This window comes from Mercenaria mercenaria, chromosome 17 (assembly GCF_021730395.1).
Source record: "Mercenaria mercenaria strain notata chromosome 17, MADL_Memer_1, whole genome shotgun sequence".
NCBI lineage: Eukaryota > Metazoa > Mollusca > Bivalvia > Venerida > Veneridae > Mercenaria > Mercenaria mercenaria.
Window position 1 is genome coordinate 18008158 of NC_069377.1, and position 25845 is coordinate 18034002.

The window sequence follows — 25845 nt, forward strand, 5'->3', positions numbered from 1 at the left end:
TTTATGTTTAGGTCAAATTTTCTCTTAAACTATCAAAGCTATTGCTTTGAAACTTGCAAACTTGTTCACCATCATAAGCTGACCCTGTACAGCAAGCAGCGTAACTCCATCCTGATTTTTGCAATAATTATTGCCCCTTTTGGACTTAGAAAATCATTTTCTTGGTTGAGTATTATGTTTAAGTCAACTTTTCTCATAAACTATCAAAGCTATTGCTTTAAAACTTGCAACAGTTTTTCACCATCATAAGTGGACACTGTACATCAAGAAACATAACTCTATCCTGCTTTTTGCAAGAATGATGGCCCTTTTTAGACTTAGAAAATCATGGGTAGGACAATATTTCTATTACACAAAAAAAATCAGATGAGCGTCAGCACCCGCAAGGCGGTGCTCTTGTTTTTATTAATGGGTTAACTGGTGGTGCTGCATCATTATCAATAAACATGTGGAAAGAACTGTTTGTTATTTACGAGTTAACAGAAGTAATGAGACAGAAGGATGATTTACCATTTGCAGAATTATTAAACAGACTGAGAACTAACACACTAACAGCTGAAGATAAGTGCTTAAAGGGTGTGAAATTGATTTTGGTGCAAACAATTACCAGGAGAATTCTCCACATTTATTTGCTGAAAACTACAGTCGAGACTGCCTTAACGACCCCCTGAATTTAGCGACTCCCTGTCATATGCGACCCTATTTTATGCTCCGGATGCAATTTACCATTAAAAGAGTCTGAATTAAGCAACCCCCTGCCTTACGCGACAAGCAACTGTGAAATCAGGCTCCCGAATCGATATTTAGACCGTTTTCAGCGACTTTGAGACGCTCCCTCGCAAGATTTTACACGATAGAGTTACCGTTCTTTATCTCGCGTAAAGTTGTTTGAGACAAGAACTTACTTGTTTACAAAAAATGACTGATGAAAAACATAAAAAAGAACTGTTTTGACATTAAAACAGCGTGTTAAGGCACTTGAATTGCTCGATTAGGGAAAACCAGCGTATAAAGTCGCTGAAGAATTCGGAGTCGGTGCATAAATTAACTTTATTCCTGGTGAAACAAAAATATGGCAGTATTTAACAGGAAACGACGAAGTAAACACAGATTAAAGATGCAGTCAATAATCAAATAAATGTCAATGAACAATTAGTACACAAAAATATAAGTATCATAAAACCTCAGTGTGTAAATAGTTCAAATGGAACATTTATATTTTACTGCTCCCCTTTATTTTCTTGCCAGATCATGATCTTAAATTTGTTTTATCAAGATCATACGAATGATGCAAATTATTTGAAATTTATATTTTATCAATATGCAATTAAAGAAATAGTATTTAATCATTTTCCACTCCTACCTTAAAAGAGACCAATATATAAGTATCCGATATTCATGTACTTTAATTGGAAAAATATATGAAACCAGCGTCATCCTGTTAAGTGAGACTGTTTAAAAGACTCCCTGTCATATGTGACCTTTTTCGCTGCTTCCCAAAGTCGGTCTCTTAAAACAGTCTCGACTGTATTACATGCATATTTTCAATGAGACACTCATAAACAGTTCAAACAAAGGTAAGGTTTTGGTTCTCTGTCATGATTCTGTTCTTTCACCAAAGTTATCAAAGGAAAAAAAATGGTTACCAACAGATCCAAACAGAACTGCAAATCTTCATTGCTCATTGGATGTCATTCATGGGTTGTTTTATGATCTTACTGTAAATACAAATACTGAAGATGGCCTTGCAAATGGTGCATCATGTGTTGTAAAACTCATTGAGTACAAACAGAGATAAACACAATGTCCTAGTATTAAATGGATACAACTTGAGGATTTGAAAGCAGGCATAGAAACAAGATTGAAATATAAAAATAGAGACCTGTATCATAATCAGATAGATGAAAACTGGACACCTATATTTGATATTGAAAGTACCTTTATGTACAACAAGAAGACTTTTGAAAGAATTCAGTTTCCTTTACAACCATCTGCAGGACGATCAGTTCATAGAGCACAAGGAACTACCCTTGATAGTGTTGTTATTGACTTATCACAACAGAGAACATGAAAAGTTCCACATCTTCACTACGTTGCACTGAGTAGAGTAAGATCCCTGAAAAAGCTTCAGATTCTCAATTTTAATGAACATGCTTTACAAGTTGATGAACAAGTTAAAACTGAAATGGAGAGACTGCATAAAGATGCTTTCCTAGAATTTTGTTATGTTTCTTTGGAATCTATTCATTCGAGCATGTATTTCAAAATAGCTTTCAATAATTGCAGATCACTGCATAAGCATTTCATTGATGTGGGACATGATAGAGGGCTTGATGTCTTGTGATATCATTGGATTTGCAGAAACTTGATTACATGAGAATGATGATGATACTTATTATCAGATACAAGGATACCATTTAGTACGCAATGATCAGTGTGCCAGATCAACATCAGAAAGACCTTTACATGGGTTGGCTATTTATATCAAAGATGATGTTGTTATAACATCTTCAGTCAAATTTAGCTCTGCATATTTTGAATTTGTTCTTCTGAATATTGCAGGAGAATGAAATGCAAATTATTGTGTTGTATAAGTCACCAAAAATGTCAGATACTGCTCTTCGCTCTGTTCTGACAGATAAACTTTTCCCACATTTGGTACATCATAAACCTTTAATCTTTCTGGTGGATTTTACTATAGATGCTTCAAAATGTCGTGGAGGTGTTTTGCAGTATTTGTATGACTAGATTACTTATAAATTAACCTACAACTGATAGTCTGTCTACATTAGACTTACTAATTACAAATTTTGATGCCACTGTGGGGACAGTAGAAACTTACTGGTCAGATCACAAAATTGTGTACTGTTGTTCAAGAAGAGTCCCTTAAATTAGATTCAAGTTCAGTCATTTAAAGGTTATAAAATTTACACATGAGATGAGTAATTTTATTTTTATCTATAAAAATCTTTTTAGCTCACCTGAGCCAAAGGCTCATGGTGAGCTTTTGTGACTGCTTGATGTCCGTCGTCCGTCGTGTGTTGTGCCTCGCGTGTTGGTGACATGTGTTGTGTGTCCGTCAACAATTTCTAAAAAAATCTTCTTCTTGAAAACCACTGGGCAGAATTACACCAAACTTCACAGGAATGATCCTTGGGTGGCCCCCTTTCAAAATTATTCAAAGAATTTAATTCCATGCAGAATTCTGGTTGCCATGGCAACCAAAAGGAAAAACTTAAAAACATTTCTTGTCCAAAACCACAAGGCGTAGAGCTTTGATATTTGGCATGTTACATCATCTAATGGTCCTCTATGAAGATTGTTCAAATTATGCCCCTGGGGTGAAAAGAGGCCCCGCCCCAGGGGTCCCAAGATTTACATAGACTTGTATGGAAAAAAATTCAAAAATCGTCTTGTCTAAAACCACAAGACCTAGGCCTTTGATATTTTGTATGTAGCATTGCCATGTGGTCCTCTACCAAAATTGTTCAAATTATAACCCTAGGGGTGAAAAGAGGCCCTGCCCCAGTGGGTCTGAAATTTTACATAGACTTGTATAGGAAAGAAATTTAAATATCTTGCCTGAAACTGCAAGGCCTAGGCTTTTGATATTTGGTATGTTGCATTTCCTTGAGGTCCTCTACCAAAATTGTTCAAATTATGCCTCTGGGGTGAAAAGAGGCCCTGCCCTGGGGGTCCCGAATTTAACATAGATTTATATAGGGAAAAAAAAAATCTTCTTGTCTGAAAGTTCAAGGCCTAGGCCTTTGATATTTGGTATGTAGCCTTGCCTAGTGGATCTCTAACAAGATTGTTCAAATTAATGCCCCTGTGGTGAAAAGAGACCTTGACCTACTGACCAGTTTTTAGCTCACATGTCACAAAGTGACAGTGTGAGCTTTTGTGATCGCGCAGCGTCCGTCGTCCGTCCGTGCGTAAACTTTTGCTTGTGACCTCTCTAGAGGTCACATTTTTCATGGGATCTTTATGAAAATTGGTCAGAATGTTCATCTTGATGATATCTAGGTCAAGTTCGAAACTGGATCACGTGCGGTCAAAAACTAGGTCAGTAGGTCTAAAAATAGAAAAACCTTGTGACCTCTCTAGAGGCCATATTTTTCAAAAGATCTTCATGAAAATTGGTCAGAATGTTCAACTTGTTGATATCTAGGTCAAGTTCGAAACTGGGTCACGTGCCTTCAAAAACTAGGTCAGTAGGTCAGATAATAGAAAAACCTTGTGACCTCTCTAGAGGCCATATTTTTCATGGGATCTGTATGAAAGTTGTTCTGAATGTTCATCTTGATGATATCTAGACCAAGTTCGAAACTGGGTCAGCTGCGGTCAAAAACTAGTTCATTAGGTCTAAAAATAGAAAAACCTTGTTACCTCTCTAGAGGTCATACTTTTGAATGGATCTTCATGAAAGTTGGTCAGAATGTTCATCTTGATGATATCTAGGTCAAGTTCGAAACTGGGTCACGTGCGGTTAAAAACTAGGTCAGTAGGTCTAAAAATAGAAAAACCTTGTGACCTCTTTAGAGGCCATATTTTTCAAAAGATCTTCATGAAAATTGGTCAGAATGTTCAACTTGATGATATCTAGGTCAGGTTCGAAACTGGGTCACGTGCCTTTAAAAACTAGGTCAGTAGGTCAGATAATAGAAAAACCTTGTGACCTCTCTAGAGGCCATATTTTTCATGGGATCTGTATGAAAGTTGTTCTGAATGTTCATCTTGATGATATCTAGGTCAAGTTCAAAACTGGGTCAGCTGCGGTCAAAAACTAGGTCATTAGGTCTAAAAATAGAAAAACCTTGTTACCTCTCTAGAGGTCATACTTTTGAATGGATCTTCATGAAAGTTGGTCAGAATGTTCATCTTGATGATATCTAGGTCAAGTTCGAAACTGGGTCACGTGCCCTCAATAACTAGGTCAGTAGGTCAAATAATAAAAAAACCTTGTGACCTCTCTAGAGGCCATATTTTTCATGGGATCTGTATGAAGATTGGTCTGAATGTTCATCTTGATGATATCTGGGCCAAGTTGAAAACTGGGTCAACTGTGTTAAAAAACTAGGTCAGTAGGTCTAAAAGTAGAAAAACCTTGTGACCTCTCTAGAGGCCATATTTTTCACAAGATCTTCATGAAAATTGGTCAGAGTGTTCACCTTGATGATATCTAGGTCAAGTTCGAAACTGGGTCATGTGCCTTCAAAAACTAGGTCAGTAGGTCAAATAATAGAAAAACCTTGTGACCTCTCTAGAGGTCATATTTTTCATGGGATCTGTATGAAAGTTGGTTTGAATGTTCATCTTGATGATATCTAGGTCAGTTTCAAAACTGGGTCAGCTGCGATTAAAAACTAGGTCATTAGGTCTAAAAATAGAAAAACCTTGTGACTTCTCTAGAGGCCATACTTTTGAATGGATCTTCATGAAAATTGGTCAGAATGTTCACCTTGATGATATCTAGGTCAGTTTTGAAACTGGGTCATGTGCCATCAATAACTAGGTCAGTAGGTCAAATAACGAAAAAACCTTGTGACCTCTCTAGAGGCCATATTTTTCATGGGATCTGTATGAAAGTTGGTCTGGATGTTCATCTTGATGGTATCTAGGTCAGGTTCAAAACTGGGTCACATGAGCTCAAAAACTAGGTCACCATGTCAAATAATAAAAATGACGTCATACTCAGTTCAAAACTGGGTCATGTTGGGACAGGTGAGCGATTCAGGACCATCATGGTCCTCTTGTTTTCTTTTGTCAAGCCCGTTTGTGGAAGTGAAGAGATAGTTGTCCAAATGGCTGTTTGGTGTGTCATGCACAAACCGCAGTTCCCTGTCTCAAAGGTCAAGGTCACACTGGAGGTCAAAGGTTAAATACAATAATGATGAGCAGTTACTTCTTCTTCATGCATGGAGGGATTTTGATGTAACTTGGCACAAATGTTCACAACCATGTGACGGAGTGTCATGCACAAGAACCAGGACCCTACGTCTAAGGTCAAGGTCACACTTAGAGGTCAAAAGTCAGATACAAGAAAGACTTTGTCCGGAGCATTTCTTTTTCATGCATGGAGGGATTTTGATGTAACTTGGCACAATTGTTCACCATGATGAGACGGAGTGTCGTGTGCAAGAACCTGTAATTACTTCACTTTGTTTTTACTATAAATAGCTTATATTGTAACTTTTTTATTACTTGTCGTAGGAAAAAATCAAGACCACTTTGCTGTAGTACAATATGCATGTTATATCCAATTTTGAGGTGTATTTTGACCTATCTCTACTGGTAAGGATTTTTGTTTGGACTTACATTTTTTTAAAAGATTTACTTCCCTTTGTTGTTACTATAAATAACTTATATTGTAACTTTTTGCAGTCATTTTTTATTTGGCATAAATGTTTGCCTCAATGAGACAGGGTGTCATGTGCAACTCTTAGTCCTTTTGACAGCTGGCGGGTTCGACATGTTGCCCGTGGGCATCTAGTTTAAGATACAGCCTTGAAATTTGGATGACATGTACAGTTTTGCACACTGATCTTAAAACTGACTTTCAATGACCATGAATTTGACCTACTGACCTACTTTCTAATATTTTAGCATCAGTTTACCATTTTAAACTTGTGGCCCATATTACTCAGGTGAGCAATTCAGGGTCATCGTGACCCTCTTGTGCGCCTATATGCAAAATAAAGATTGCTTTACAGTTATAGAAAAACATCTTATCCAGCATTTGAACTTTACAAAACCATTGGTTGTCATGGATGATTTCAACATTGTCAATTTAGACATTTATCAAACAATTCTCAGAAAACTTAATGATGTGTTGTCATGCAGTATTAAAAACAAGGAACCTACAACAGATTACCTGTCAACTTTGGATTTGGTATTGTCAAATTTGGATGAAGGAGTAGTGACATTGGAAGCCTATTGGTCTGATCAGAAAATTATTTTTATGTACATATGATTTTTTACTGATTGTTTAATGGCATCCTATTTGCTAGGTATATGGATAGTCGAAATAGGAGATACAAATGTACTCTTAAAATGTAGTTTTGCAAATTATTATCGCTTTTGTGCTTCTTGTTTGATTTTCAAATTAATGAACAAAATTAGAGTGGTGTTACCACGGCAATCATTTACAAAACAAAGAGCCATGGGTACAGATGTCTTACGTACTGTACTTAAAATTGATTCAAAATATTTTGGCTTTTTTCAGCACAGCCGTATTAAGGTGGAATGCGCCTAATTTGAAGTTATTGGGTTCCATTTTGACATTTTGTTTAATATAAAATTCAGCATATTCCTCATAGAATGCGTATTTTACTTTTTTGATATTTCTGTAACTTTTTTCTCTGCAAACCTTCAAACACAACCATTGACATCCAATTTTTATGAACCACGATTTCACATCCGTCAGATGGTTATCGTAAATTGTTCTATTCATTCTACAAGAATCAAATTGCTTGTTTCTCATCATATTTTCTTTTAAAAATGTCTTTGAAATGGTGTGGAGATCATTTTAACGTAAAAGTCTGTATTTACGTTAAAGTGACGTCAAAGCGACAAATATGACGTTGAGTTTTGAATAAAAAGTTTGCTTTAATCTTGTCTCGTTTAAAATCCAAACGATAGAATTTGACCAAAAACCAACATAATGATGAAAACTTTATTTTCTGTTGATTGAAAGAATAAAATTATGGGGTCACCGAATTCATTTTCGCGTAAAATTGCATTACCTTACCCCTACCCCCAAATCACAACGTAGCTTAGTTTACGTGTTTTTCTGATATATATCTCTTTTCAAATCTTAGTATTTTACACTCTTATTCACCGGAGGCTCACCACAGACGTGAAACGAATCGTGGTACGTGAGAAAGTGGGTTTTTCTTTTAAAAAGAGGTCTTTATAACTGTAAAACTGGCGACTTCAGTGCGAAATGGTTTCAATGCAGAATGTTTAATATACGCCAATGCCACAACTTTGCGTAAAATACTGATCATGTTATTTTTGAAAATCGCTTTAAATATATTTTCTATATAATTTTTTTTTTTTTCATCTTTTCCTTATTCAAAATACCAATTAACAAGTTTTCCATTGTAATACACTGCTAAAATGAAGAATTTACGCATATGCAATTGTATATATAGTTCGTAGTTTTCACACTTGAAACATCATTATTGTAAAATATCATACAGTCAAACCTGTGAACAAAGACCACTCTTTGGAACAAACCTAAGTGGTCTTTGTTCACAGGTGGTCTTTATTCAGGGGGAAGGGTCACTTCTCAGTTAGCCATTATCATGCTGATAAAAAGTATTTTACAGCTTCTTTCTTTCTTTATGTTCTATGTATTAATTCGGCCAGTGCAAACTTGCAAATTTTCAATCAAGCAGTTATTATTATCTTCGCTATAATGCGAAAGTCATGAAAATTCGGCGGATTTCAAATATTTTCATGCCGGAACGGTCCAGCTTGGTAGTTATTGGGGGCAAATATGACCCTTGGGAATGAATTAGGCCGGTCGCTGGTCGCGGTCACCAGGTGGTCGCTATTCACGGCCTTTTTATGAGCATTTTTCTACGGGGGGACCAGAGACCGGTCGTTGTCGACAGGTGGTCGCTATTCACGGGTGGTCGCTAACACAAGTTTGACTGTAGTTCAATATTATACGACAAGTTCAAATATTTTGAGGTTTGTAATTTCAGAAGTATGACCATGCATTAGCCGCCCCGCCACTGCAGTAAAGGTTGTTTGAATCTTGTTATTCATGCTTGTTATGATCCCAAACCTTCCCTAAGCATGCATGCACACACGCACGCACATCCCAATGTCATACATTTTTACTATTTCGTTTCTTACTTCCTCAGCCCATAAAATTAGTTACCACAGGCTTGCCAGGTTAATTGCCACGCATATGTTCACATATTATATTGACGGTGGAATTTTATACCACAGGCGCTATTTGAAATAAATTATAACTTCTATAATTTCCGTAATCATGATATAAGAGATACTATCCCAAAGTTACATATACGCGTTAGCGTATACATTGTAGTTTCTATGAGAGCACTGCTAAATTGTTTGAAAAGTGTTACATTCTGAATTTTGACAACTCAGATGCTTATTAAAATAAAAAGTGAAACCTTACACATATACACGTACTCGTACAAATCCTAATATATCGTAGATACGAAGGCAGGGGTTACATGTTTGAGCCTCCGGTCCTCCGTACAAAATTACGATTCTTGAGTCGCACATATAGATAAAGGTAACATAGAATTACACTGTTTAACATTCAACCGCTGTTGAATTACAATGAGTTTCACAACCACTGTTTTTAGCTCACCTGTCACGTAGTGACAGGGTGAGCTTTTGTGACCGCCCTTTGTCCGTCGTCCGTCCGTCCGTCCACAATTTCCTTGTGAACACGATAGAGACCACATTTTGTATTTTAATTGATTTAAATCAGACTTGCACACAACTTGTATGGGCATAATATATTGGTTCCTTTCGAAAACTGGCCAGATCCCATCATGGGTTCCAGAGTTATGGCCCCTTAAAGGGCCAAAATTTGCTATTTTTGGCTTGTGAACATGATACAACATTTTGCAATCAACTTTAATCAAACTTGCACACAACTTGTATTGGCATAATATCTCAGTTCCTTTCGAATACTGGCCAGATCCCATCATGTGTTCCGGAGTTATGGCCCCTTAAAGGGCCAAAATTTGCTATTTTTGGCTTGTGAACACGATAGAGACAACATTTTGCAATCAACTTTAATCAAACTTGCACACAACTTGTATTGGCATTATATCTTGGTTCCTTTCGAAAACTGGCCAGATCCCTTCATGGGTTCCAGAGTTATGGCCCCTTAAAGGTCCAAAATTTGCTATTTTGGTTTTGCAGCCATATAGAGACTTCGTTTATGGTTTGATTTGATACAGACTTGCAAAATATCTTCAACAACAATAAATCTTGGATTCCATGATGAATCTGTCAGAACCAATCTCGGGTTCGGGAGTTATTTTATATCTGATTACCTCCCCTGATTTTAATCAAAATGGATTTATATCAGTAAGTACTTATAGGACTCATTTGAAATTTCATTATTGTCATTAGTTGGACTGAGACAATCAGGGAAGATAACTATGGACTGATTTTATGTCAAATTACCTCCCTTTATTTCAAATTAAAATGGGTATTTCAATGTAACTAATGAAGATACTGATCTGAAATTTCATTTATGCCATCAAATTGACTTGGACAACCAGTGAAGATACATATTGACTGAATTTATGACAAATTACCTCCCTTTTTATGTAAATGAATATACCTAGCAGTTTCTAATGAGATAGGTTTGAAATGTTATTTATGTCTTCCATGGTAAGAAATAGTTATGTTAGATAACTCTTGATTGAACATTTACGGATATGAATACTTTTCTAATATATTGTTTTAAAGGCTTGTACTCTGTATCTTCTACATGCATATACCAATGCATGATTACCTCCCCTAATTTTATTAAAAATAGATTTATCTCAGTATTTATAGGACTCATTTGAAATTTCATTATTGTCATTAGTTGGACTGAGACAATCAGGGTAGATAACTATGGACTGATTTTATGTCAAATTACCTCCCTTTGTTTCAAATTAAAATGGGTGTATCTCAGTAACCAATGAAGATACTGATTTGAAATGTCATTTATGCCATCAGATGGACTCGGACAATCATGGTAAATAACTTTTGACTGAATTTATGACAAATATTTTATGTAAATGAATATACCTCAGCAGCATCTTATGAGACTGGTTTTAAATATTATTTAAGTCTTCCAGGGTAAGGAATAGTCATGCTAGTACAAAAATGCAGCATTTTAGCCTAGGACCCTCAAACTTGATATGGAGATTGGCCCTGACTAGTATGTGACCCATAGGTCAAAAAGGACTGTTACAAGAAAATATTTATCCTGATGATATTTAATGTGTATGCCTATATGATCTTTGTCAAAACTTGATCTTATCATTAAGAGCAATGGTACTCAGGTGAGCGATATGGAGCCATCATGGCCCTCTTGTTTTTCTTTCTTTCTTTACCCCGCCTGCTGAGGTCAGTGAAGGAGCGCAGATCTATGAATCATGAGTTCGATCTCCGAGTAGGGCCTAAAGGCATGTGTCCGAAATCATTCGTCCTCCACCTCTGAATTATATGGTGAAGTTGGAAGTTACTTGTTGAGAATGCAGAATCCAGGAACACTGGCTAGGTTAACTGCCCGTTAACAGGGCTAAATCCAAAGCAAACAATTTTTTTTTTTATTTCATGGAATATCTAACAGTTTTACCAGAATGTTTACTCATATTTGTGATGTCTGATAGGTTTCTAATGTTAACGAAACAATATTACATATGAAATTTGTTTCTATTACGTGCCTATGAATACAAGGATAACCTTTCTTTACACACATATCTGTAGAGCTAAAACCTCTTTGCAAAGGATGGAGTTTCTATCTGCCAAGTTGCTAAATAAATTACCCTTTTCAGAGCATCAGCCTCCGTATAACAAATATACTCTGTTTCCCCACAGTTATTCACAAAGGATGCACTTTATTCGGATCGAAATATCTCCCAAGCGTAAAATTTGTAGTGAAGTTAAATAAATAAATAATGTTTATACAAACATGATGATATAATTACATGAGTTTTTTTTTTTTAAATTTTCTAAAGTTGTATTATATTTATTTGCCTCCATAAAATTAAGTTCTTTATGTAACCATTTTTACGCACAGATAATAAGTCACGGAAATAGCGGCCTGTGGTGGATTTCTGTACAGGTAATTGTTAAAATAAAAAGGTTGAGATAATTCAAATAAAGAATTTTAATTATATTCTGTCGTTTTCTTATTTATTTTTGTAAATGTGCATCGATACATGACTGTTCATGTATTATCATTAACTTGCGAGATAAATCATTTCAATCTTAATGTTGAAATTCAATGAAATCATTGCACACTTTGATTAAATTCTACTTAAGGCCATACCAAATTGATTCGTTGTTTGTCGGAACTACCGCATCAATGATTTCATTCTCGAGAAAAAGAGAAAAAAATTCACCTGCCCGCACGTACATAAATATCTACACAAATTTTTTTTTTTTTTCTGATTACGCGGTCCGGAATGATAACGGTAAAACAGGTTTTATCGCTGTTTTAATGTGTCAAAGTGATATTGATCGGAATTCATGCATTCGTAATACATGTAGCTGATGACTCAAACTCAAAAAGTCAGGAATTATGGTGTTGTTCATCATTTGTTTTAAATCTGGAGTGTCTGTGCTAGTGCCACACATGGCCTTTGATGTGCCGGTAGGTGATGAAGTAGGCACGTTCTACGATTGTTCAATACAGTGAAAAGAACAAAGCCCGACTTGTAAGACGTGCACGGGGATTCAATTAAAAATATTTGGATTAAACATAGAAATATTGTTCAGATAAAGTTTTCAAACCATTTGTTATCAGTTGTTTAGTTCAATATTTTATATCTAGAGCCAAAGCCGAGTGCTTTCTTAAAAAAAAAAAGTTTGTTCACAGATCATGACTGATCCATCACATTAATTGTCTCGGGCCCAAATCGTTTTGAACCTAACTTCTTTAGTACGGCAGTCAGATATTCTATCAAAATGCATAATATTCAATTTAAAAAAAATGTTTAGCTTTTCATATAAGTAGTGTAGATATAAAAAATAATTTCTGTCGTACTGTAACCCCAATTTTCCCTGTTTGTATATTAATTGGCTGTGAATTGATTGAAAGAAAGAAACTGAAAAAACAGACCTTCCCAACTCAAAATTTCTTGGTCAATCAAAGCACAACAAATAACACTTTTAAGAGTGGCCATATTAGGATCATTTTTTGTCCGTCTATTATCATTTTTGACTGAAATGAACCTCTACCACAAAAACTTAAGCTAGCCTGATCTGTTAAGAAATTATTCCAATGGGATTTGAGCGATGTCGAAGCATTTGTGTGCCCAACTCCGTTTGGTCTCATTGGTCAAGTGATTTATTACTTCCCCTCACCTCTACCGTTTGGAGTTTCACTAGGGGCACAAAGTTGCTCATGTGTCGAAGCCATCTAACTGGGTTTCAGAAGATATATTATTCCACTTGGGTGCCCGTTTTGTCTTAAATATTCCTCATCCTCTGCCATTAAATGGGCACGCCTTCAGATTAATGTAGAACAGTCAAAATTAAAAATAAGACACTCATCCCTTAGTAATTATAAATACAAAATAAAAACAAAGTGATTCAGTGAGTTTTAGCAAGAATTTATTTGCAAAACCATTCATGTAGTCTTTAAAACATATAGAAAAGCTATCTACTGTCTTAGTCACACTGTAAATGTTTAAGTTTTGTGTTATTTAATGTTAACTTAATGTATAATCATAACTGCCAAAACAAAAAAATACCCGCTCGCTCCATGTAAAAGCTACCCGCCTCTGAAAAAATCGCTCCCATTTTTTTGGAAAATTTTCCGAAGAACTATTACCGTATTTTGGTGTGTATAGGTCGCACTTTTTCTACCCATTCTGCTGCCTGAAAAAGTTCCTGCGACCTATACGACAGAACATTGCCAGCAGTTTTTTTTTCGAGCCAATTTTCTGACGGTAGCTCTCGCAAAATTACGTGCATCTGTTACGAACGAACAAAATGGATAAAAAATATCAATATCGGCGGCTTTTCAACCAATAGCGGTTACTTTCAATAAAATATATCGTAAATAACCCATACAGACTATTAAAATTACGAATGACTTTAATTCAAAGATGTTTTTGCAGTCTGAATTACGTTTGTTTCTACTTTCGTTTTACTGGACGCCATTGACATGTACTCCGGGTTGGATAAAATCTGGACAGATCCATCCTCCATTCCAAACATTGTTTATACTAATTCTTCGCGTATTAAAAAACTTGAAAGATAATTTTTTACTTTTGATTTTTAAATACAAGAAAAAAATCCAAAAAGAGATATTTTGTTAATCTTTTTACTCAGAATCAAAAGAACGCGGTTAATTACATGACACGGAAAGGTGTTATAATTGCTGTGCAAACAATTCACACTTAAACTTGCATGATAACAGAATGTAAACGCAAACCGTCTGCTGCCAATTAGTGTCAAAAAGCCGCTTCTGTTACCGATACTACTGTTGGTACGAAACGGTTGGGAACAAAAATAACACTGTCCGATTTCCACCAATCAGGTTCTGATAATAATTCAGTCCGCGGCATCAATATGGCCGCCGCCATAACTTTTTTGCTGGTAAATATTAAATATTGCTGGGGAAAAAATCCGAAATTTAACTGCGACTAATACGGTAGAAGTTAAATTTTCCGACCATTTCCAGAGCAAAAATTAGATGCGGACTATACATTACCGCGACCTATACACACCAAAATACGGTAATCAATTTGGTATTGCCTAAAATATTAAAAATGAGTTTGTCTTTATCACAAGAAAATCCATTAAGTTACGCAGTTTTTTTAGCTCACCTGTCACAAAGTGACAAGGTGAGCTTTTGTGATCGCGCGGTGTCCGTCGTCCGTCCGTGCGTCCGTAAACTTTTGCTTGTGACCACTCTAGAGGTCACATTTTTCATGGGATCTTTATGAAAATTGGTCAGAATGTTCATCTTGATGATATCTAGGTCAAGTTCGAAACTGGGTCACGTGCCTTCAAAAACTAGGTCAGTAGGTCTAAAAATAGAAAAACCTTGTGACCTCTCTAGAGGCCATATATTTCACAAGATCTTCATGAAAATTGGTCAGAATGTTCACCTTGATGATATCTAGGTCAAGTTCGAAACTGGGTCACGTGCCATCAAAAACTAGGTCAGTAGGTCTAAAAATAGAAAAACCTTGTGACCTCTCTAGAGGCCATATATTTCACAAGATCTTCATGAAAATTGGTCAGAACGTTCATCTTGATGATATCTAGGTCAAGTTCGAAACTGGGTCACGTGCCATCAAAAACTAGGTCAGTAGGTCAAATAATAGAAAAACCTTGTGACCTCTCTAAAGGCCACATTTTTCATGGGATCTGTATGAAAGTTCGTCTGAATGTTCATCTTGATGATATCTAGGTCAAGTTCGAAACTGGGTCACGTGCGGTCAAAAACTAGGCCAGTAGGTCTAAAAATAGAAAAACCTTGTGACCTCTCTAGAGGCCATATATTTCAGGAGATCTTCATGAAAATTGGTCAGAATGTTCACCTTGATGATATCTAGGTCAAGTTCGAAAGTGGGTCACTTGCCTTCAAAAACTAGGTCAGTAGGTCAAATAATAGAAAAACCTTGTGACCTCTCTAGAGGCCATATTTTTCATGGGATCTGTATGAAAGTTGGTCTGAATGTTCATCTTGATGATATCTATGTCAGTTTCGAAAGTGGGTCACGTGCAATCAAAAACTAGGTCAGTAGGTCAAATAATAGAAAAACCTTGTGACCTCTCTAAAGGCCATATTTTTCATGGGATCTGTATGAAAATTGGTCTGAATGTTCATCTTGATGATATCTAGGTCAAATTCAAAACAGGGTCATGTGTGGTCAAAAACTAGGTCAGTAGGTCTAAAAATAGAAAAACCTTGTGACCTCTCTAGAGGCCATACTTGTGAATGGATCTCCATAAAAACTGGTCAGAATGTTCACCTTGATGATATCTAGGTCAAGTTTGAAACTGGGTCATGTGCCTTAAAAAACTAGGTCAGTAGGTCAAATAATAAAAAAACCTTGTGATCTCTCTAGAGGCCATACTTTTCATGGGATCTGTATGAAAGTTGGTCTGAATGTTCATCTTGATGATATCTAAGTCAAGTTTGAAACTGGGTCAACTGCGTCAAAAACTAGGTCAGTAGGTCTAAAATTATTAAAATCTTTTGACCTCTCTAGAGGCCATATTTTTCAATGGATCTTCATGAAAATTGATCTGAATGTTCACCTTGATGATATCTAGGTCAATTTTGAAACTGGGTCACGTGCGGTCAAAAACTAGGCCAGTAGGTATAAAAATAGAAAAACCTTGTGACCTCTCTAGAGGCCATATTTTTCATGAGATCTTCATGAAAATTAGTGAGAATGTTCACCTTGATGATATCTAGGTAAAATTCAAAACAGGGTCACGTACCTTCGAAAACTAGGTCAATAGGTCAAATAATAGAAAAACCTTGTGACCTCTCTAGAGACCATATTTTTCAATGGATCTTCTTGAAAATTGGTCAGAATTTTTATCTTGATAATATCTAGGTCAAGTTCAAAACTGGGTCACATGAGCTCAAAAACTAGGTCACTATGTCAAATAATAGAAAAAACGACGTCATACTCAAAACTGGGTCATGTGGGAAGAGGTGAGCGATTCAGGACCATGATGGTCCTCTTGTTTATATCTGGGATAGGGGTAGAGCAATGTAATTCAGAGCAACGGTAATGCGGTGTCGATTTTGTCGCATTTTGTTAAACTGAATATAATCTAAACATTAAAATCCGAGTCCATCACTGAAATTTTTTCGCCGAATGTAGCAGAGTTTTAAAGCGTAATTTCATTTAGTTGTAATAAGAAAAATAAAATAGTGGATTTATCGAAAAAAGAGGAGATACTGGAAAAAATACTCAGTTGCGCTATCTTATGATTATACCCCCACCAAACATGTTTGAGGGGGGTATATAGGAGTCAGTTTTGTCGCGTCCCGTCCCGTCCCGTCGCGTCCCGAAATCTATTATCTCAGTTATTACCAAATGGATTTGATTCAAACTTAAAATACATGTTCCACCTTATCACCCACATCATGTGACACAAGGTGCATAACTCTGACACCAAGTTTTCATGAATTATGTCCCCTTTTACTTAGAATTTAAGGTTAATTTTGTTGTATTTTCACTATATCTCAGTTATTACTAAATGGATTTGATTCAAACTTAAAATAGATGTTCCACCTCATCACCCACATCATGTGACACAAGGTGCATAACTCTGACACCATTTTTTTATGAATTATGCCCCTTTTTACTTAGAATTTAAGGTTGATTTTGAAGTATTTTCACTATATCTCAGTTACTACAAAATGGATTTCATTCAAACTTAAAATAGATGTTCCACTTCATCACCCACATCATGTGTCCACATCATGTGACACAAGGTGCATAACTCTGACACTAAGTTTTCATGAATTATGTCCCCTTTTACTTAGAATTTAAGGTTAATTTTGTTGTATTTTCACTATATCTGAGTTATTACTAAATGGATTCGATTCAAACTTAAAATAGTTGTTCCACCTCATCACCCAGATCATGTGACATAAGGTGCTTAACTCTGACATAATTTTTTTTTATGAATTATGTCCCCTTTTACTTTAAACTTAAGGTTGATTTTGATGTATTTTCACTATATCTCAGTTATTACAAAATGGATTTGATTCAAACTTAAAATAGATGTTCCACCTCATCACCCACATCATGTGACACAAGGTGCATAACTCTGACACCAATTTTTCATGAATTATGCCCCTTTTTACTTAGAATTTAAGGTTAATTTTGATGTATTTTCACTATATCTCAGTTACTACTGAATGGATTTGATTCAGACTTAAAATAGATGTTCCACCTCATCACCCACATCATGTGACACAAGGTGCATAACTCTGACACTAATTTTTCTTGAATTGTGTCCCCTTTTACCTAGAATTTAAGGTTAATTTTGATGTATTTTCACTATATCTTATTCTGATTGGCTTAGAGCCAGAGGGAAGTAACCTTTTTTTAACTTTTGTACTGAGTTTCTTCCTCTTAAATTCAAGGAATTAGTCTATTTTTAGAAATCCTATTTTTAGATTTTCAATATGTTAGGTATTTTTCTAACTTTTTTATTATAAGTCCTATGTAAAAAGTAAATACATTTTTCTGTGGTAACATGGGTCGGTAAGACATTTTTTTTTGTATTCACTTTCAGTGTATCTCTAATATTAGAGATTTTTTATATTTACTAGTATTACTATACTAGTATTATACTAGTATTACTTATATGTGGAAGCCCAGGATGAAGTACTCCAAAGACTAAGTATTTTTAAGATTTCTTATGGTTGCCATTCTTCTGTGACAAGACCGTATGGTGGGGGTATGAGTCACTCCTGTGACAGTTCTAGTTTGGGGTTAGGGGTAGCGTAATGTAATTTTACGCGAAAATGAATTCGGTGACCCCATAATTATTTTATTCCTTCAATCAACAGAAAATAAAGTTTTCATCATTATGTTAGTTTTTGGTCAAATTCTATCGTTTGGGTTTTAAATGAGACAAGATTAAAGCAAACTTTTTATTCAAAACTCAACGTCATATTTGTCGCTTTGACGTCACTTTAACGTTAATATCGACTTTTACGTTAAAATGATCTCCACAAATTATATACCATTTTAAAGACATTTTAAAATGAAAATATGATGAGTAACAAGCAAATCGATTCTTGTAGAATGAATAGAACAATTTACGAAAACCATCTGACAGACGTGAAATCGCAGTTCATAAAAAATGGATGTCAATGGTCGTATTTGAAGGTTTGCAGAGAAAAAAGTTACAGAAATATCAAAAAAGTAAAATACGCATTCTGTGAGGAATATGCTGAATTTTATATTAAACAAAATGTTGAAACGGAACCCAATAACTTCAAATTAGGCGCATTCCACCTTAAGCAGGTTTTCATGACATAGACTGTTTATAGTTAACATAGACTGTTTAACTATAATTATATACCTGATGACCTTGAGTAATTAGGGGTCACTTGACTTTGGCCTACTGACCTACTTTCTTGTTATTTAAGGTACAGCCATGAAACTTGGACCACATATAATGTTTTGCACACTGATCTCAAAGCTGACTTTCATTGACCTTAAATATGACTTACTAACCTACTTTCTTGTTCTTTAAGATACAGCCTTGAAATTTGGATGACATATACAGTTTTGCACACCGATTTTAAAACTGACTTTCAGTGACCATTAATGTGACCTGCTGACCTACTTTCTGAATATTTTAGCATCAGTTTGACATTTGAAACATCTTCACACAACTGGGAAAAGATTTCAATGCTTACTTTTATTTGACTTTCTCACCTGATCTCTTACACTTGCTTATGTAATTCATATTACTCAGATGAGCGATCCAGGGTCATCATGACCCTCTTGTTTAAGATACAGCCTTGAAATTTGGATGATATATACAGTTTTGCACACCAATCTTAAAACTGACTTTCAGTGACCATGAATGTGACCTACTGACCTACTTTCTTAATATTTTAGCATCATTTGACATTTGAAACATGTAGCTCATACTACTCAGGTGAATGATCCAGGGTCATCATGACCCTCTTGTTGTATTTTAGGAAGGGTTCAGTTCAAGTGATTGTGGGTCAGAGGCCTTGAATGAACTGGCAATAAGATTGAGGCCCCGCTACCATTTCTGTGGTTTGGAAGGTGTGCATTATGAACGTCAGCCTTACAGGAACCACAAGGTGCTCGCAGAACCTGCTAGACATGTGACTAGATTTATAGCTCTCGCAAACGTTGGAAACGAAAACAGAAAAAAGGTATATTGCAATATAGTGTATAGTTTGCATGTATTTAGAGTTTCGTAATTAGCTGATAGACTTTTGATTAAATGTAGTTGTCGAACCCGCTTGCGGAAGCGAAGACATAGTTGTCCAAATGGCTGTTCGATGTATGTGCGTGCATCCTTGCGTTCGTCCGGATCTGTTTGTCCGGACCATAACTTTGACATGCATGGAGCAATCTTGTTTATATTTGGCATAAATGTTTACCTCAATGAGGAGTGTCATGTGCAAACCCCATGTTCCTATATCAAAGGTCAAGGTCACAGTTGGAGGTCAAATTGAAGTTTGTCCGGAGCATTGTTAACCTCAGTGAGACAGAGTGTCTTGCGCAAACCCCAGGTTCCTATCTTAAAGGTCAAGGTCACACTTACAGGTCAAAGGTCAAATTCAAAAATGACGTCAAATTCAAAAATGACTGTCCGGAGCATTTCTTCTTCATGCATGGAGGGATTTTGCGCAAGAACCAGGTCCCTAGGTCTAAGGTCAAGGTCACACTTAGAGGTCAAAAGCCAGATACAAGAATGACTGTCTGGAGCATTTCTTTTTGATGCATAGTGGGATTTTGATGTAACTTGGCACAATTGTTCATCATCATGAGGCGGAGTGTCATGCACAAGATCCTAGAATTACTTCCCTTTGTTGTTACTATAAATAGCTTATATTCGTAACTTTTTTATTACTGGTCGTAGGGAAAAATCAAGACCACTTTTCTGTAGTACAACATGCATGTTACATCCAATTTTCAGGTGTTACTATAAATAGCTTATATTTTTAACTTTTTTATTACTGGATGTAGGGAAAAATCAAGACCACTTTTCTGTAGTGCAACATGCATGTTACATCCAATTTTCAGGTGTATTTTGACCTATCTCTACTGGTGAGGATTTTTGTGTGGACTTAGAATTTTTTTTTTTTTTTTTTTTAAGATTTACGTCCCTTTGTTGTTACTTTAAATAACTTATATTGTAACTTTTTGCAATCTCTTTTTTATTTGGCATAAATGTTTGCCTCAATGAGACAAGGAGTGTCATGTGCAACTCCCAGTCCTTTTGCAAGCTGGTGGGCTCGACATGTTGCCCGTGGGCATCTAGTTTCTGTATTTGTTATCAGCAAAGTTTTTTGTTATCAGCAAAGTTTCTTCCAATAAGAAGATGTTTCAGAAACAAACTGAAAAAAAACCTCTTGAGGAAAAGCCAATTTTTCTTGTGGTAATGGAACATAGTTATGCCAGACCTACAGCATAAAATATACATGTTTATTGTATACGATATATATGTAGGCCTTAGAAAATTAATTTTTAGATTCACATACCGGCCTGCCCCATCTTAAAAAACTCGCCCGAGTATTTTTTAATGGTCAGAAATAATAAAACATACTATGGGTGTCCAAAATTTCATATCTTGATACTGTTACTCTCATAGAATAGCCGAAATCACCAGTTTAAAGAATATATTTTTAGCTAGCTATTGAGATTGCTCACCGTCTGGTGTCCGGCCGTCCACACTTTCCTTTAAACAACATCTCCACCTAAACCACTGGGTCAGTTTTGATGAAACTTAACAGGGATGTTCCTTGGATGGTCTTCCTTAAAAATTGTTCAAAGAATTGAATTCTATACAGAACTCTGGTTGCCATGGCAACTGAAAGAAAAATTTTCTTGTCCAAAACCACAGGTCCTAGGGCTTTTATATATGGTATGTAGCATCGTCTAGTGGTCCTCTACCAAGATTGTTCAAATTATCCCCCTGGGGTCAACTATGGCCCCACCCTTGGGGGTCACTTGGTTTATATAGACTTATATAGGGAAAAGTTTAAAAACCTTCTTGTCCAAAACAACAGGGCGTAGGGCTTTGATATTATACGCCCGTTTGAAAAACTGGACGTATTATGGGAACGCCCTTGGCGGGCGGTGGGGCAGGAGGGCGGCGTCCACAGACTTTGTCCAGAGCATATCTTCTTCATGCATGGAGGGATTTTGATGCACCTTGGCACAATTGTTCACCATCATGAGACGGAGTGTCATGCGCAAGAACCAGGTCCTTAGGTCCAAGGTCAAGGTCACACTCCAGTAGAGGTCAAAGGATACAAGAATGAAAACTGTCCGGAGCATTTCTTCTTCATGCATGGAGGGATTATGATATAACTTGGCACAAATGTTCACCACCACGAGACGGAGTGTCATACGCAAGAACCAGGTCCCTAGGTCTAAGATCAAGGTCACACTTAGAGGCCAAAGGTCAGATACAAGAATGACTTTGTCTGGAGCATATTCTTCTTCATGTATGGAGGGATTTTGGTGTAACTTGGCACAATTGACCATACGCCATGCTCCGCCTACAGGTCACGTGGTACCGCAAAACCCTAACCTCCGACATTTTTGGCTGCTGCTGCAACATTGCGCGATATTCCTGAAGAGATTTGCGAGAAATTTCTGCCGTATAATATGTCTTTAAGACTAGGACGGGATGTGAGAAAGTACTGTAAGGAGTCTTACATTAATTGTGTCGAGATTTTCCTACATTCGGAGATGGAATTTATTGAGAAAGTGTGTATATTCAGTAATCAAAAGGAGACGGAAGAAGATTGCACGACGACAATCACTGATATTTATTCTTGAAAATTTTATGTTGCTTCTTTAATAAATCACTAACAAGTGTATGCGTGTTTTTATTATTATAAAAATATTTGTTTACAAATCAGTTAGACATTTTCTCAGTATTTTCTAGACTTGTACTCAATCAGTAATTATGCCCCGTGTGCAAAACTGGAAAAAGTGCAATGAAGTATAATGTTACACTTATACTTTATCAAAGAAGTATAAAGTATTTCTATTTATTTTTATAGCTCTTTGACTTTAGGTATAACCTAAGCCCGTCTCCCTCAGCCTTAAAGAATTTACATCACCGACGCCTTTCCGCATACATGTTGATCAAGGTAACCAAGTGATTGAAGAGTTAGGGCACATATTATTTTAGCTATTTTGGCAGTTTCTCTTCACAGGTTTCCGCAAATGCCCAATAAGAATTGTTGTGGCTGAGAAATATACCAACAAAGCTAGATCCATTCATACCTTTGTACATACAAACATGTGGTAGCTTCCGTCGATTTTTTTTCCACATTCAATTCGTGAGGACGTCCAACCAGCCTTAATCCAGACTTAGAAAAAGGTGTAGTTGTTTGAATGTTGATCTTTTTAAAAATCATTTGAGAGATTCATTTCAGTGTGAATGTGGCTATGGCATTGAAGATGCTGAGCATTTCTTTTTTAAATGCAATCGTTTCCGAGATCAAATACATCAGCTGTTTATAGTCACACGCTCCTATTATCCCATACGTACTAATGCATTATTATTTGGTAAAGAAGTTTTGACAAGTAGAGGAAAACTCACTGATACTCAACGAATTCCAAAAGCTAGTAAAACATGCAGAAAGGTTCAAGTAATATATAGTATTAACAACAGATTAAATGACATTGAACATACATCTTACTAATATTTGACTAGATTTGTCCACCGTTATTCAAAATTATATATACAAACAGACAGACAGATAGACCCATTCCATCACATTGAACTTTTTTTCTTTCATCATGAAATAGTGTGTTTTTGTGCACAACCCCCCCCCCCCCCCCCCCCCCACCCCCCCCACCCTATGAGTGGTGGGGGCATATAGATTTGCTCTTGTCCATATGTCCGTCCGTCCTTCCGAGAATGTTGTGTTGCGCCTAGCTCCAAAATTTGACGTAGAGTCACAAAACTTTACAGGAATGCTGGTCAGCATGTGTAGTTGTGCACCTGGGGTTTCGCGTCTAGATTCATTCAGTCGTGTAGGAGTTATGGCCCCTGACTTTGTAAAAATTGGTCATTTTAGTGTTGTGTCGCGCCTAGCTCCAAAAGTATTTGACGTAGAGTCACAAAACTTTACAGGAATGTTGGTCAGCATGTGTAGTTGTGCACCTGGAGTTTCGTGTCCGGATTCATTCAGTCTTGTAGTAGTTATGGCCCCTGACTTAGTAAAAAATTGGTCATTTTAATGTTGTGTCGCGTGTAGCTCCAAAAGTATTTGACCTAGAGTCACCAAAGTTTACAGGAATGTTGGTCAGCATGTGCAGTTGTGCACCTGGGGTTTCGCATCCGGATTCATTCAGTATTGTAGGAGTTATGGCCCCTGACCTAGGAAAAAATTGTCATTTTAATGTTTTGTCGCGCGTAGCTCCAAAAATATTTTACCTACAGTCATTATTTCACTACACAAGACCAGACTTCTTGTCCAGACTAAAGTACTCAGAAAAAAAAGTTTGTGAAACATGTATGTTAAAATGTACTTGACCTAGAATCATAAAACATTAGAGGATAATTGTTTTATAGCCTATGAAGTGTTCTCTTTAGGATTTTACTCAGCTAGGCCAGAGTTATGGCCAACAAAGTGAAAAATACACATAAGATTCTTAAACGTTTGTGTTGCAAACATCTTAAAAATTGTTAAACCTGAGTCATTAAACCATGTTACAGTGGCAGGAGTTGGGGCACCTGTGTCCTATGGACACACATCTAGTTTGTAAATGCTTGAATATCCATCATTTATAGTTTACTATTGCTCGATATTATAGGATGTTACTTTCGTGTTCGTTTTTATGCCCCCGAAGGGAGGCATATTGTTTTTGAACCGTCGGTCTGTCGGCAATTTTCGTGTCCGGTCCATATCTTTGTCATCGATGGATGGATTTTCAAATAACTTGGCATGAATGTGTACCACAGTAAGACGATGTGTCGCGCGCAAGACCCAGGTCCGTAGCTCAAAGGTCAAGGTCACACTTAGACATTAAAGGATAGTGCATTGATGGGCGTGTCCGGTCCATATCTTTGTCATCGATGGATGGATTTTCAAATAACTTGGCATAAATGTGTACCACAGTAAGACGACGTGTCTTGCGCAAGACCCAGGTCCGTAGCTCAAAGGTCAAGGTCACACTTAGACGTTAAAGGATAGTGCATTGATGGGCGTGTCCGGTCCATATCTTTATCATCGATGGATGGATTTTCAAATAACTTGGCATGAATGTGTACCACATTAAGACGATATGTCACACACAAGACCCAGGTCCGTAACTCAAAGGTCAAGGTCACACTTAGACGTAAAAGGTCATTTTTCATGATAGTGCATTGATGGGCGTGTCCGGTCTATATCTTTGTCATTCATGCATGGATTTTAAAATAACTATGCATGAATGTGTGACACAGTAAGACGACGTGTCACGCGCAAGACCCAGCTCCATAGGTCAAAGGTCCTAAACTCTAACATTGGCCATAACTATTCATTCAAAGTGTCATCCTATGGAGACAGCTCTTGTTTTATATACATCTAAAGGGCAGGATAGTCTCTAATGGTGTCCGACCCTTTTGTCCTTTTGTTTTATATGTTGAAATTGTTACTGAATAACTCCATATCAAAGAGTAATAAAATATGATTAAATGAAATCAGTCCAGCAACGTAGATATAGATAAATGTAGACACTTCTACAGACTTTTCTTAGGATTTGGAAAAGGGATAAACTTTACACCGCCCTCTAGGCGTTCTGGGAAGCGACTGTCAGACTTGCAATGTCCCCACTGACACCTTTTTACCATTTCAAATAAGTTTTACACGTATATATAATCATTTCCAAAAGTAATTAATCAGTTGTTTTTATCGGTGTCGAGATCGCAATGTCGGAGGGTAATATTTACATTAACACCGCCTGGAGGTGTGCGTCAGTTCAAGCGCATTGGTTGGTTGATCGCTTATCGATCATATTGATATGATTGACAGGCGGCGTTTGGTCAAATGTACACCATCATGAGACTGAGTGTCATGCACAGGTCCCTTCGTTAGAATTACTTTCCTTTGTTTTACTATAAATAGCTCATATTATAACTTTTTCATTACTAGTCGTAGGGAAAAATCGAGACCACTTTTCTGTAGTACAACATCCAATTTTGAGGTGTATTTTGACCTATCTCTACCTGGTATGGTAGGACTTACAATTTTTTTGTTTGATTTTTTTTTTTTTTTTTTTTTTTTTTTTTTTAAAGATTAACTTCCCTTAGTTGTTACTATAAATAACTTATTTTGTAACTTTTTTTATAATTGACCATAGGGAAAAACCAGGACCACTTTTCTGTGGTACAACATAGATGTTACTTTCAAATTTT

At 36.4% G+C, this 25845-nt stretch overlaps 1 protein-coding gene across 3 annotated transcripts in view; it reads left to right on the forward strand.

The window, feature by feature from the left end:
• LOC123537554 (CWF19-like protein 1) overlaps window positions 1-25845 on the forward strand; it is a 281916-nt gene that overhangs the window by 104026 nt on the left and 152045 nt on the right. For 2 of the 3 annotated variants that reach the window (XM_053529211.1, XM_053529212.1), the window contains exon 6: window positions 19427-19630. The exons of the other annotated variant lie outside the window; for it this stretch is intronic. In XM_053529211.1, the coding sequence (XP_053385186.1) occupies window positions 19427-19630 (204 nt within the window). The remainder of the gene's footprint in view (window positions 1-19426; window positions 19631-25845) is intronic. 3 annotated transcript variants of the gene reach the window in all.